General features: G+C 33.3%; 2 protein-coding genes across 2 annotated transcripts; both read right to left on the reverse strand.

The window, feature by feature from the left end:
- Positions 1-1,390: 1,390 nt before the first annotated feature.
- On the reverse strand, positions 1,391-1,945 carry LOC130732457 (non-specific lipid transfer protein GPI-anchored 11-like). Its single transcript, XM_057584502.1, has 2 exons — positions 1,621-1,945; positions 1,391-1,437 (listed from the first exon to the last, which is right to left on the reverse strand). Exons 1-2 carry the CDS (start codon positions 1,943-1,945, stop codon positions 1,391-1,393), a joined length of 372 nt encoding a protein of 123 aa, XP_057440485.1.
- Positions 1,946-6,238: 4,293 nt separating this feature from the next.
- Positions 6,239-11,740, reverse strand: LOC130719655 (uncharacterized). The gene is made up of 3 exons (XM_057570269.1): positions 11,672-11,740; positions 6,453-6,705; positions 6,239-6,273 (listed from the first exon to the last, which is right to left on the reverse strand). The coding sequence occupies exons 1-3, from the start codon at positions 11,738-11,740 to the stop codon at positions 6,239-6,241; spliced, it is 357 nt and encodes a 118-aa protein (XP_057426252.1).
- Between the last annotated feature and the right edge of the window lie 358 nt (positions 11,741-12,098).

Raw genomic sequence — 12,098 nt, forward strand, 5'->3', positions numbered from 1 at the left:
AACAAATTAAATAATAAAGTTAGATATCATGTTAATAAGCTACATTAGTGGCAAGATAAATTAATTTTTATTTCCATTTTCATTTCAATTAATTATCAACCTAAGGTTGAAAAAAAAATATAAAATAGCACAAAGTAATATCTTTTAAATAAAATAAACATGTTAGATATTGAAATTAGTTAATGGTTATATACTTTTTGTAAATATATATTTCGAAATTTACTTATAAATATGAAATGATTTTGTATGTTGTTTAAATTAACTATAATGTAGTTGCGTGTTATTTTAAAAATAATTTTAAATTTATTTGTGATTTGTCTTAATAATGATAATAATAAATTATTGATGAATATTTTATGTTATTAACTTTATTAACTATTAATTGTCAACTTTCAGTTTCTTATAAAAAAAAGTTTTATTAAGTAGTTTTTAACAATAGTTAGAATATTAACTATCAATCATAAATTGAGGGAAAAATTAATAAATATATTTATATGTAGAAAATATTAATAATTTAAATTAAATAATAGTCTAGATCAAAATTTATTAATGAACACTCTAGAAAAATATTTTAAAAATTAAATAAATGTCTCTATAAAATATTTACTATTAAATGTATCGCATGCGTGTATTATTTGAAGAAAATACTTTCAAATGTGTTTTATGACCTATATAGTAGTAAAAATATTTTCTCAAGTTTTCTTATGTTATTAATATATGTTTTCCTTTTCAAATTTTTTTAGGGTTAATGGTCAAATTAATCCTTGAGTTTGTAAGCGAGTTTGATTTTAGTTACTATGAGGATAAATGAAGTTTAGTGGTAGTCAAAAACTGTCAATGATTGTAAAAATGACTGTCACTAAACGTAATTTTTTCCAGATGGACTTAAATTAAACTCGCTTACAAACTCAAGGACTAATTTGATCATTAACCCAAAAATTTATTAAATTACAGTAATATCATTTATTTACATAAAGAGATCTCTAATACAAGCAATTTAATGCATAGAAAAACTCTAATACTCCCTATTTAGATGTCTAAACACAATAATTTTTTCTATTATATTTATATTGAAGAAATATTTTAATATTCATTTTCAGATAATTACTCTATAGTAAATTTCATATAATATTAAAAAACTATTATAAATAAACCCGTGCAACGCACGGGTATAATATCTAGTATATAAAATAAAACGAACCAAACTCTGAAATCAAACTAGTCTTTAATTAGCGTTGAATTTATTTAAAACTCAATCTTGACATAATAAACCAAAGGAAGAGAAACAAATAAATAAAGACGCATGCCATGTATACATATGTATGACATAGTTATTAATATAGGTGGATATCAAGGTCATAGAAGTTTCATGCGCCTTGAATGTTGTAGTTTATGCCACTGGAGGTGAATGTGGAGGTGATGGAGGGACGATATAACCTAAATAAGAGAGGTAATTGTTAGTATCAAAGACCTCAGCAGTGAAAACATATATACAACAAATAAAACTAATATAAAAAATTCAACAATCTAACACACGTATGTTATTAGTCCCTTGTTAGAAGGAGAAACAACATAGTCACATAAATATATGGTATCAAATAAGATGAGTTGAATTCTTACTTCCACACTTGGTTCCAGAAGGAACTTCAGCTCCGCAAGTCTTGCCAACATAAAGAGCTTTTTCCATGCTAATCTGACTCATAATCGGCCCTGGAATATGTTGGCAGAGGCAAGGGATATCAACATCTTTTAAGGTCTCACAACAGGCGCTTGATGGTGGAATTTTCGGCCCTTCTTTTTTAACAAAACTTGTACATTGAGTCATTATGGCAGTTAAGTTGCCTTTGCATACAAGCTGAGCTGAGATGCCTGGAACCTTTTCTAAAACTAGGATGGTTGAAGCAAGCACCAACATTGCAAAGGCTAGGTGTCTAATTGTCATCATGATGACCAATGTGATTCTTGATAAGAAATATGATGGAGAATGTTATGATAGCAATATAGAGTTGAGGAACTATTATATAGAAGAACAATGGGAGGGGGAAGATATTATTTTAGACAAAAATCATTAATGATGTTGACTTATTAGTCAAAGGTTATGTATAAATATTAATGTGATTAATTACTTAGTTGACATTTTTCGATATGCGTTAAGTCAGGAAATTAATAAGGAATTCTTATTCTACACTATTGCAAGATTTACGCAACTAAATTTATATTAGCCTTCCTTTATACCCCCTCCATTTTAAAATAATTGTCCATTTAGAGAGTACATATTTGTTTCATAATAACTGTCCACTTAGAATTTCAATGAAGCATTAATTGATATTTTTCCTTATAATGCCCCTCTAAGATCAGTAAATGAAGAGAGATAATAATACACTTTAACTGGTAAAGTAAGAAAACAAATATTGTGTTTTAAAAGTTAACAAAATTAATTGTATTTCTTAATATGTGTGCATCCTTTCTAAGTGAACACTTATATTGAAACAGAGGGAGTATATGCCAGTTTATGATTCTGGTCAAATATAAAATTTATGACTTCTGTTTCTATTCAAAATACCAATTAATTTCCCATAATATCTTTTACCAATATTTTTGTCTGTAAATAGTAAATAATACCTCTCTCTCTATATATATATCTTATTGATTAAGGTGATCTTATGTGAGAAAATGAGAATAAATCGCGATCGTTAGATCTAATCATAAATGGTCTTGATTAAAACACTAAGTCATGTCACTTTTAAAAAAATCACATGACATTTTTAAGTGATCACATGACTATTAGCTTGTTTTAATCTGGATCGTTCATGATTAGATCTAACGGTTGTGATTTGTTCTTATGTTCTCACATAATATCATCATTCTAATGAGATACATCCCCATATATTTATATATATAACATATCTTATGATAAAAATACTTTTATATGAGAAAATAAGAATAAATCATGACCGTTAGATTTAATCATGAATGATCAAGATTAAAGCAACTTAATAAACTTAAATATACTAAAATATGATGTAAGTAAAATTGATTTGAGCATATAATATGTTGTTTAAAAAAGTTAAATTTTATATTTAATATAGTATTATATAAATATCGTAAAGAAATATAATAAAATTGATAAATAAAAGTGACTTGCATAAGTATTAAATATACCTAATATTATAATATTTAAATATTGTAAAATAAAAAAATAATATTTAATACATTAGTAAATCGAGGCATTGAATTCTATATATAAGTAAAATTGACTTGGACAAGCATTAAATTCTATATTTAATGCACTAATAAATAAATATCGTACATAAAATTGAGAAATAAAAAGTGACTTTTTTTTTGAAAGTAGAAATAAAGTGACTTAAATAAGTATTAAATATACATAATATTATAATATTTACATATTTTAAATAAAATAATAATAATTAATGCACTAATAAATTGAAGCATAGAATTCTATATTTAAGTAAAATTGACTTGGACAACCTTGCTCCTAGGCGGAACAGTTGAACCAACCTTGCTCCTAGGCGGAACAGTTGAACCGACCGATCCATTTATAAGTACCATGGTCATAAATTACCATCATGTATTTGAGCTTTTTTTTCGAAAGTTAAAGATGTATTATTCACAGATTTGAGAACAAAACTAAAAAGGAGACATCGAAGGTAAGGGCAATTAGTAACAACAAAAATCTAATCATCATTTTGTCTAAAGCGTTGTAATGTTCAATTTTTAAATATTTATATTTTAATTACCATTTTTCTTTCATTAAAACTAATTTTCTCAGGATAACATTATTATGGGTGTCAAAATATTTTATCTAATTTAATGAGCATAACAGCATTGTGTTAATTGAGTACTTGAAATAAATTTTACACCAAATCGATTCTGAATAGTGACATTTTTTTATGGGTTAAATATGTTGTTGGTCCTTGAACTATAGAGAACTATTAGTATTGGTCAGTGAATAAAATTTTCAATGAAATCAGTTCCTTAACATGTTTTTAATGAACATAACAACATTGTGTTAATTGAGTACTTGAAATAAATTTTACACCAAATCGATTCTGAATAATGACATTTTTTATGGGTTAAATATGTTGTTGGTCCTTGATCGATAGAGAACTATTAGTATTGGTCAGTGAATAAAAAAATTAATGCACTAGTAAATCAAAGCATTGAATTCTATATTTAAGTAAAATAGACTCGGACAAGCATTAAATTCTATATTTAATGCACTAATAAATAAATATCGTACATAAAATTGGTAAATAAAAGTGACTTGAATAAGTATTAAATATACTAGTATTATACTAATATTTAAATATTGTAAATAAAAAAAAAATATTTAATGCACTAACAAATTGAAGCATTGAATTCTATGTTTATATAAAATTGACTTGGACAAGCATTAAATTCTATATTTAAGCATTGACTTAATTGCAATTTTCATCCCTGATCTATATCATTTGTGCAATTTTGGTCTCATTTGTTTAAAAGGAGCAATTTTTGTATACTTTAGATTAATTTGTGGCAATGGAGTCCTTCCCGTCAATTCTCCGTCAAATTACTAACGTTGTTAGCTGCCCTGGACATATTAAGTGATGTGTGGAATTGCTATTTGCACCACAAAGGGAAAATTAAAATAAAATAAAATAAACAAACTTTTCATCTATTTCATCGTCATCTTCATCAGCTAATCCCTACTCTCACTTGTTCCTCATGGTCATCTTCATCGTTTCCATCTCCATCATCTTACCACGACCACCATTCTCTTCGAAACCCCACATCTTGTTCTTCTTCATAACCATTGGTTACTACCCATAAATCAACAAACAAAACACATAAATAGAAAAACGAATCTCTCCCATCATGAATCCTAGTGGAGTAGTGTCAGTGACACATCATTAATGAATGCCACATATGCCAATTTAAACGGAGAATTAACGGAAGGACCCAATTATCACATCCTAATTTTTAGTGTACCAAAATTGCTCGTTTTATATAATGGGGACCAAAATTGCACAAGTGGTATTAGAGTTGGCAATGGGCCCCATGGGTGCGGGTTTGGCAATTCCCACACCCAAATCCAAACTTAACACTCAAACCCAAACCCAAACCCAAATTTAATATGGGTGTAAAAGTTAAACCCAAACCCAAACCCCTGGGTATCGGGTTACCCGAACCCAAACCCAAAACCCAATGTGAGCATCGAACCGGCAAAAAACCAAAAATATCAACCCGAAAGCAACATGTACATAAGAGAACAAATTGAACATAAGCTGATTAAACCTCATCATCATTCCAATACAAAGGAAAAAAATATAGTTCATGAACATAAGCCTACTTAGTAACTTTAAAGAAAACTCTACTTAGTAACTTTAATAATATATATATAAGGGCTGGTAATTACATGCATAAGGCTTCGTGTTTGGGTGCGGGTGCGGGTTTAATCAATCCCACACCCAAACCCAAACATGTTTTAAAATTTGGGTGAAACCCAAACCCGAACCCAAACCCCATGAAATCGGGTTTCGTCCAAAATTTCGGGTCGAGTTCGGGTTGGGCCCCGCGGGTTTGGGTTTTCCTGCCATCTCTAAGTGGTATAGATCAAGGACGAAAAGTGCAATTAAGCCTTGAGCATTCAATTCTATATTTTTGTGCATACAGTATCATCCAGGGGAGGCAACCATGTTGGAGTCGGGAACATCCACATCATGTGGAAGTAATCGTAGCAGAGGTTTTTTTCCATTCATAAGACTTGAACCCGATATTTTACTTAGGGGAAATCAAGTATGTACCACTTGAACTAACCACTCATTTACCATTTAAACCTATTATGATTGACTTTACAATTTAAAAAATATAAAGTTATTCGTCTATCTAATAAATCGAAAAGTTTCAAGTGAAATTATATAATTTAGAAACTCTAAAAATTAATTCTCTTTAAAAAATAAATTCATAGTCTTTAATTAGCGCTGAAAGACTAAAATAAATTCCTATTCTCTAAAATAAACTCTAAAATAAAACGAACTAGTATGAAAGAGAAAGAAACACTGAAATCAAACTAGTCTTTAATTAGCGCTGTATTTATTTAAAACTCAAACTTGACATAATAAATCAAAGGAAGAAAAAAAAATAAAGACGCATGCCATGTATACATATGTATGACATAGTTATTAATATAGGTGGATATCAAGGTCATAGAAGTTTCATGCGCCTTGAATGCTGTAGTTTATACCATTGGAGGTGATGAAGGGACGATATAACCTAAATAAGCGAGGTCATTGTTAGTATCAAAGGCCACAATAATGAAAACATATATAACAAATAAAAATAAGAAAAAATTCAACAATCTAGCACACCTATGTTATTAGTCCCTTGTTAAAAGGAGAAACAAGATAGTGACATAAATATATGGTACCAAATAAAATGAGTTAAATTCTTACTTCCACACTTGGTTCCAGAAGGAACTTCGGCTCCACAAGTCTTGGCAACATAGACAACTTTCTCCATGCTAATCAGAATCTCAATCTTGGTAATATAGTTGCAGAGGCAAGGGATATCGACATTTTTTAAGGTCTCACAACAGGAGCTTGATGGTGGAATTTTCGACCCTTTTTTTTTAACAAAATTTTCACATTGAGTCATTATGGCAGTTAAGTTGCCTTTGCATTCAAGCTGAGCTGAGATGCCTGGAACCTGTAACGCCCCGATTTTCGGGTGTCACTTTAGTAACCTATTAAAGTAAATATGCAATATTTTCAAAAAAGATTTATAACCATGCGTATATTTTTTTTTTCTCTTTTCAAATGTATTTCCAAAACATGTCATGCATACTCCCAACAACAAAGTGATTTACATCAAGCCTTGAACAAGGCGAGTACCCGAAACCCCAAATATAAATTTCTAAAATCGTTATGCAAGCTTAAACCAATAATGGTTAGCTCTCTAACTCAAAGCTCTAACTCTACACCCGACTCTATTCTTCAAGTCTTCCACAGATCTTCGAGTTCTCCTCTTCGACTCGTACGAAGGTCAAGCTCCATCGAAGATTCTCCATCGCCTAATAGCGTTAAGTGCCCAAATAACAAGTAGCAAATAAAAAGGGTTAACTCCATGCCATTACCACGTATGAAAGGGAAAAGCATGCTATTCAAATTTAAGTGCATATCATGGCACATAAACTAGCAACTTAATTCAAGATAAATGACGACATATATTCAACAATATAGATTTAAATCAACTATCAACAACCTCAACAGTATTTCTACTCAGATATCAACAACTTAACAATGTAACATTTATTCAGACATCAACTTAACAGCATATAACAGCTCAGATATCCACAACCTCCACAGTATAGAATCAAATCATATGACAATAATCTCAACAATATAACATCAAATCAAATAACAACAACCTCAATCTATATCATCAAATCAGATGTCAACAACCCCAACAATATAACATCAAATCAGATATCGACAACCTCAGCAATATAACATCAAATCAGATATCAATAACCTCAACAATATAACATCGAATCAGATATCAATAAAACCAACAATATGAGTCAATGAATAGCGTCTCGAAAGACGAGACAATGATAGGACACACCTCCTCATTGCCACTTAACATCTCACAAGACGGGACAATGATAGGACACACCTCCTCATTGCCACTTAACGTCACACAAGACGGGACAATCACGTGGGACAATCACCACCACATTGCCACTTAATAACGCCACGAAGGCCACATAGTATGCCACGAAGGCCACACAGTCGGTCAAATCAAAAGCGTCTCGCAAGACGGGACAATCACGTGGAACGAAAACCACTAATCTGCCACTTAATAACGCCACGAAGGCCACACAGTACGCCATGAAGGCCACACAGTACGCCACGAAGGCCACACAGTCCGCCACGAAGGTGAAGGTATGAAAAACGGTAGAAAAGGGGGGGTTTGAATAACGTTTTCAAGATAAAACTTCCACCTTAAGATTTTAACAAATCTTTTCGAGACTCAAGGGTGCTTAAGATAAGAGATAGAAAAACACACAAGGATTTTATCCTGGTTCACTTGATAAATCACTCAAGCTAATCCAGTCCACCCGTTAAGGTGATTTCTTCCTTCTTAGAATGAAGGCAATCCACTAATCAGGTATATGTTACAACTGCACTTGAAACCTACAAGTGACTAACAATACACTGACTTAGCTCACACTAAGATTCACTCTCTTAGTCTACTTTAGGATCCGATCAACCTTGATCTCCTAAAGGCAAACTATACAACTGTATATGAAGTTCTTGTTTACACAGAAATTGCTTCTAAAAAGCTTATAGTAAACACAATGAAATTCAAGATGAAAGAAAGCTTAGAAGGTTTGAATATAGCTTGCGCGTGTGTAAGTTCTTCTAGCTGCTTCTTTCAATCTTCAGCCTCTATTTATACTCCAAGGATTAGGGTTTGAACGTTGCATCGGAATGCTACCGTTGGAGGGCAGTTCTGGAAATTCCAGCTTCTGTTGTGGCTGAGAATATAGGTTAGGTCGTCAGGATAGTACATTTGCTTTTGTACTTTGGATAGTGACTTGACCTTTAACCTCGTTTTGACTTCTGATCAGAGGAGCGCTTCGTGTTGGAACTTGTGAAGCTGGTTGATCAGAGTCAGAAGGAAGCTTGGATCCTCTGACCGCTGTACCTTCTGATCTTCACTTCAGAGGATCAGTACATGGTCTTCAGAGCCAGTTGCTTCTGGACTTCAGAGTCTTCACTCTTCAGCTTCTGGATCTTCAGAGTCTTCTACACCATCAGAACTTCTGAGCCTTCAAAGTATCTGGGTTGTCAAAACGTCTGGACCATCAGAGTTTTAAGTGAGCTGAGTCCTTATCAGAGATTAATGTGCTTCAGATCTTCTGAAGCTTTTCTACTGTTCAGACTGAACATAGAGATTGCGAAAGCGTTGCTAGGATCACTCTTTAAGCACAGTGCTTCTGATTTGTGTGAATTTATGACAAGGTCAGAACCTGTTAAAAGCACACTCAGAAAACACGTTAGAGTACCATAATTGTTCATATCAAAAGGTTAACTTGTAATCATCAAAATATAGAGTTGTACTACTAGATCAAAACTTGATCTTACAGAAGGCCACACAGTCGGTCAAATAAAAAACGTCTCGCAAGACGGGACAATCACGGGGAACGAAAACCACTTATTTGTCACTTAATAACGCCATGAAGGCCACACAGTACGCCACGAAGGCCACACAGTCCGCCATGAAGGCCACACAGTAGGTCAAATCAAAAGTGTCTCGCAAGACGGGACAATCACGTGGAACGAAAACCACTGATCTGTCACTTAATATGCCACACAGGCTCCACACAACGGCACAAAGCCCACACAGTATGCCACACATGCCCCACAATACGCCACACAGGCCACACAGTACGCCACTCAGGCCACACAGTACGCCACGCAGGCCACACAGTATAACTCAACAATGCATATGCACAAATATATATCAACAATTTCAAATCCAATAATCAAGACAGAGTAACCCTATGTTACTCTTAATATCAACAAGCATACGTCAACTCAATTTCATATCAGCACAAACACATCAAGCTCTATTGAGCGATGAATCAATAATTCAGTGTTGGAAAACATAACCCTATCATATCAACTAGAAATCAGTTATGACAGAAACCAGTAAACGGCCGAAGCCTCTCAGAAAACGGAGACACGTCTCAATAAGTTCACTCGGTCGAAGCCTCCAGAAAACATTTTCCCAGTTCAGTACAACAGTCATAATCAAATGCCAATCAAAATTAAACATCTTCATCCCAAACGCATGCAGTGCGATAAAAACATGCAAGACTCGAAGACGCGCTAAAACCAAGTTACCCTTACCTTAGCCAATTTCTCCATCCAAGCTCAACATCCCAGTCCAATCCAAAATAAAGCTCCCGAACCCAGCAAGTTCCCTAGGCGTCCTCCTCAGTTGTGAAACCTCACCAATTGCTCCAAAGTCTCTTTCCTCAGCTCAACTCGTTCCAAACCTTAAGCAAAGTATAATTGCTTAGTCGCTAGGAACAATACAACTAATAACACTAACAAAACCCAAAAAGAAGCTTTCGAAGCTTTAGAGTTCGACATTTAGGCACGAATGGACAATAAGACATGTTTTCGCTAAAATGCGCATAACTTGAGCTACATAACTCGGAATGACACGAAACCAACGCCAAAATTTCGATAATTGAAAGAGCTACGCAATGGCTCAGGTCATAGAGACCCAAAAAATATTCTTGGACACGGTACCCTAACAAACAGGTTTCGGCCACTTTAGAAAATAGGGTTTCTGAACTTTTTCTTCAATCTAAATCAATTCCTAGGTATTCTTAGGCGATATCTAGGCCAGGGAAACTCTCAGAAAAATTATCGGATCGAAAACTAGAATAGGGGTAATTTGGTCAAGATTTTTAGCTCGGAAACTCAAAATCGGAATTTCGAAAAATAAATTGGATGAGCGTGATCCTAACAACATTTATAACAACTAATCCTACTGACGCTAAGCTCACTCGAGAGTTTTCGAACTAAAAAGTGGAACCTCTGTCAGAAAATGGGTATTTCCACTAAATTTGATCTCTGCGACGATTCGGCGAGATTCAGCGGAAAACAACTGGATATTCATGCTCTTGGGCATGTAGGGAATAAGTTTGGACAGGGAAATCAATTTATTTGGACAGTTTTACAAAAAGCTCAAAACTTTGAGCACAGAAAGACATAGAGAAAAGCGACAGAATTTACGATCAGAGGTAAGGAAAAACATCAGTACCTCGAGGTCTACACGTAGCAACGAACGGCACGACGATCGGGCAAGAAATGTAATTTTCCTCTCCTCCTCTCCTTCTCCCTCAAAGCCACGGCCAAATGGGTGCAGAGGATGAAGAAATTTTGAAATTTAACTATTTATAGATTGGTCAAAAACGCAGCAAAATAAATATTTCCCGATTCCGATTTTTCCGGTGCAATACCTTGTAAATTATGAGTGGGTTTCCGATGTCAAGTTTCCAGAACTTGAATCAAGGTTTTGGAATAAATGAAACGATCCAAAAAGCGGTATGAAATAATTCAACCCGAAAAACTACTTTTTGCAGCGAATGTCAGATGCAGAAACTTCCTTATGAAGAAAGGTTCGTATCATTGAACGGAATAAGACTACGCGGATGGAAACTTTGTTTGAAGCTCCGAATAGAAAAAGTCTTCATCTACAGTTCGTTTTAAGGTTCTTGAGTTACCAGGAACTCGGTTTCGGCAAACTTCCGAGAATCGAAATCGATCGTTCGTACAGTCCAGGGTTTCTTGTCGAAACACTGGTCATGGAAAGGAATAAGAGAAGTTCTTATATTCCTCTGAATACTTTTGAATTCTGCTTCTACAGTGCTTTAAGAGCAGATTAGCCTTTAACTAACGTTTTCGCCCTAAGGCGGAAGTGAATAAAACTCGTGCTATAACCTATAGCGACTATAGAACTATTCTTTCTCATTATACTAATCCGAACATCAAACATAAGTCGAGTTCCTCTCACGCTTAAACAGAATCATATGCGTGAGGTGGAAATTAATTAATTTATTTTAATTCCAAAATCCTAGGTCTTACAGAACCTTTTCTAAAACTAGAATGGTTGAAGCCAGCACAAACATTGCAAATGCTAGGTGTCTAATTGTCATCATGATGACAATACGTAATCCAATATGATTCTTGATAAGAAATATGATGGAGAATGTTATGATAGCAATATATAGTTGAGGAACTATTATATAGAAGAACGATGGGAGGGGGAAGATATTATTTTAGACAAAAATCATTAATGATGTTGGCTTATGAGTCAAAGGTTATGTATAAATATTAATGTGATTAGTTACTTAGTTGACATTTTTCCATATGCATTAAGTCAGTAAATTAATAAGGAATCCTTATTCTATATTATTGCGAGATTTACGCAACCAAATTTATATTGGCCTTCCTTTATACTCCTTCCATTTTAAAATAACTGTCTATTTAGAGAGTACATTTTGTTTCATAATTGAA

The sequence above is a fragment of the Lotus japonicus genome, chromosome 1 (genome assembly GCF_012489685.1).
Source record: "Lotus japonicus ecotype B-129 chromosome 1, LjGifu_v1.2".
Classification (NCBI taxonomy): domain Eukaryota; kingdom Viridiplantae; phylum Streptophyta; class Magnoliopsida; order Fabales; family Fabaceae; genus Lotus; species Lotus japonicus.

What these genes read in the sequence shown, in the direction of transcription:
- LOC130732457 (XM_057584502.1), bottom strand. Translation starts at nt 1,945, where the DNA reads ATGATGACAATTAGACACCTAGCCTTTGCAATGTTGGTGCTTGCTTCA. An exon ending in TTCTGGAACCAAGTGTGGAA is followed by an intron (nt 1,438 to 1,620) that starts GTAAGAATTCAA and finishes TCTCTTATTTAG; the next exon opens with GTTATATCGTCCCTCCATCA.
- LOC130719655 (XM_057570269.1), bottom strand. Translation starts at nt 11,740, where the DNA reads ATGATGACAATTAGACACCTAGCATTTGCAATGTTTGTGCTGGCTTCA. An exon ending in CCATTCTAGTTTTAGAAAAG is followed by an intron (nt 6,706 to 11,671) that starts GTTCTGTAAGAC and finishes GGGGCGTTACAG; the next exon opens with GTTCCAGGCATCTCAGCTCA. An exon ending in TTCTGGAACCAAGTGTGGAA is followed by an intron (nt 6,274 to 6,452) that starts GTAAGAATTTAA and finishes TCGCTTATTTAG; the next exon opens with GTTATATCGTCCCTTCATCA.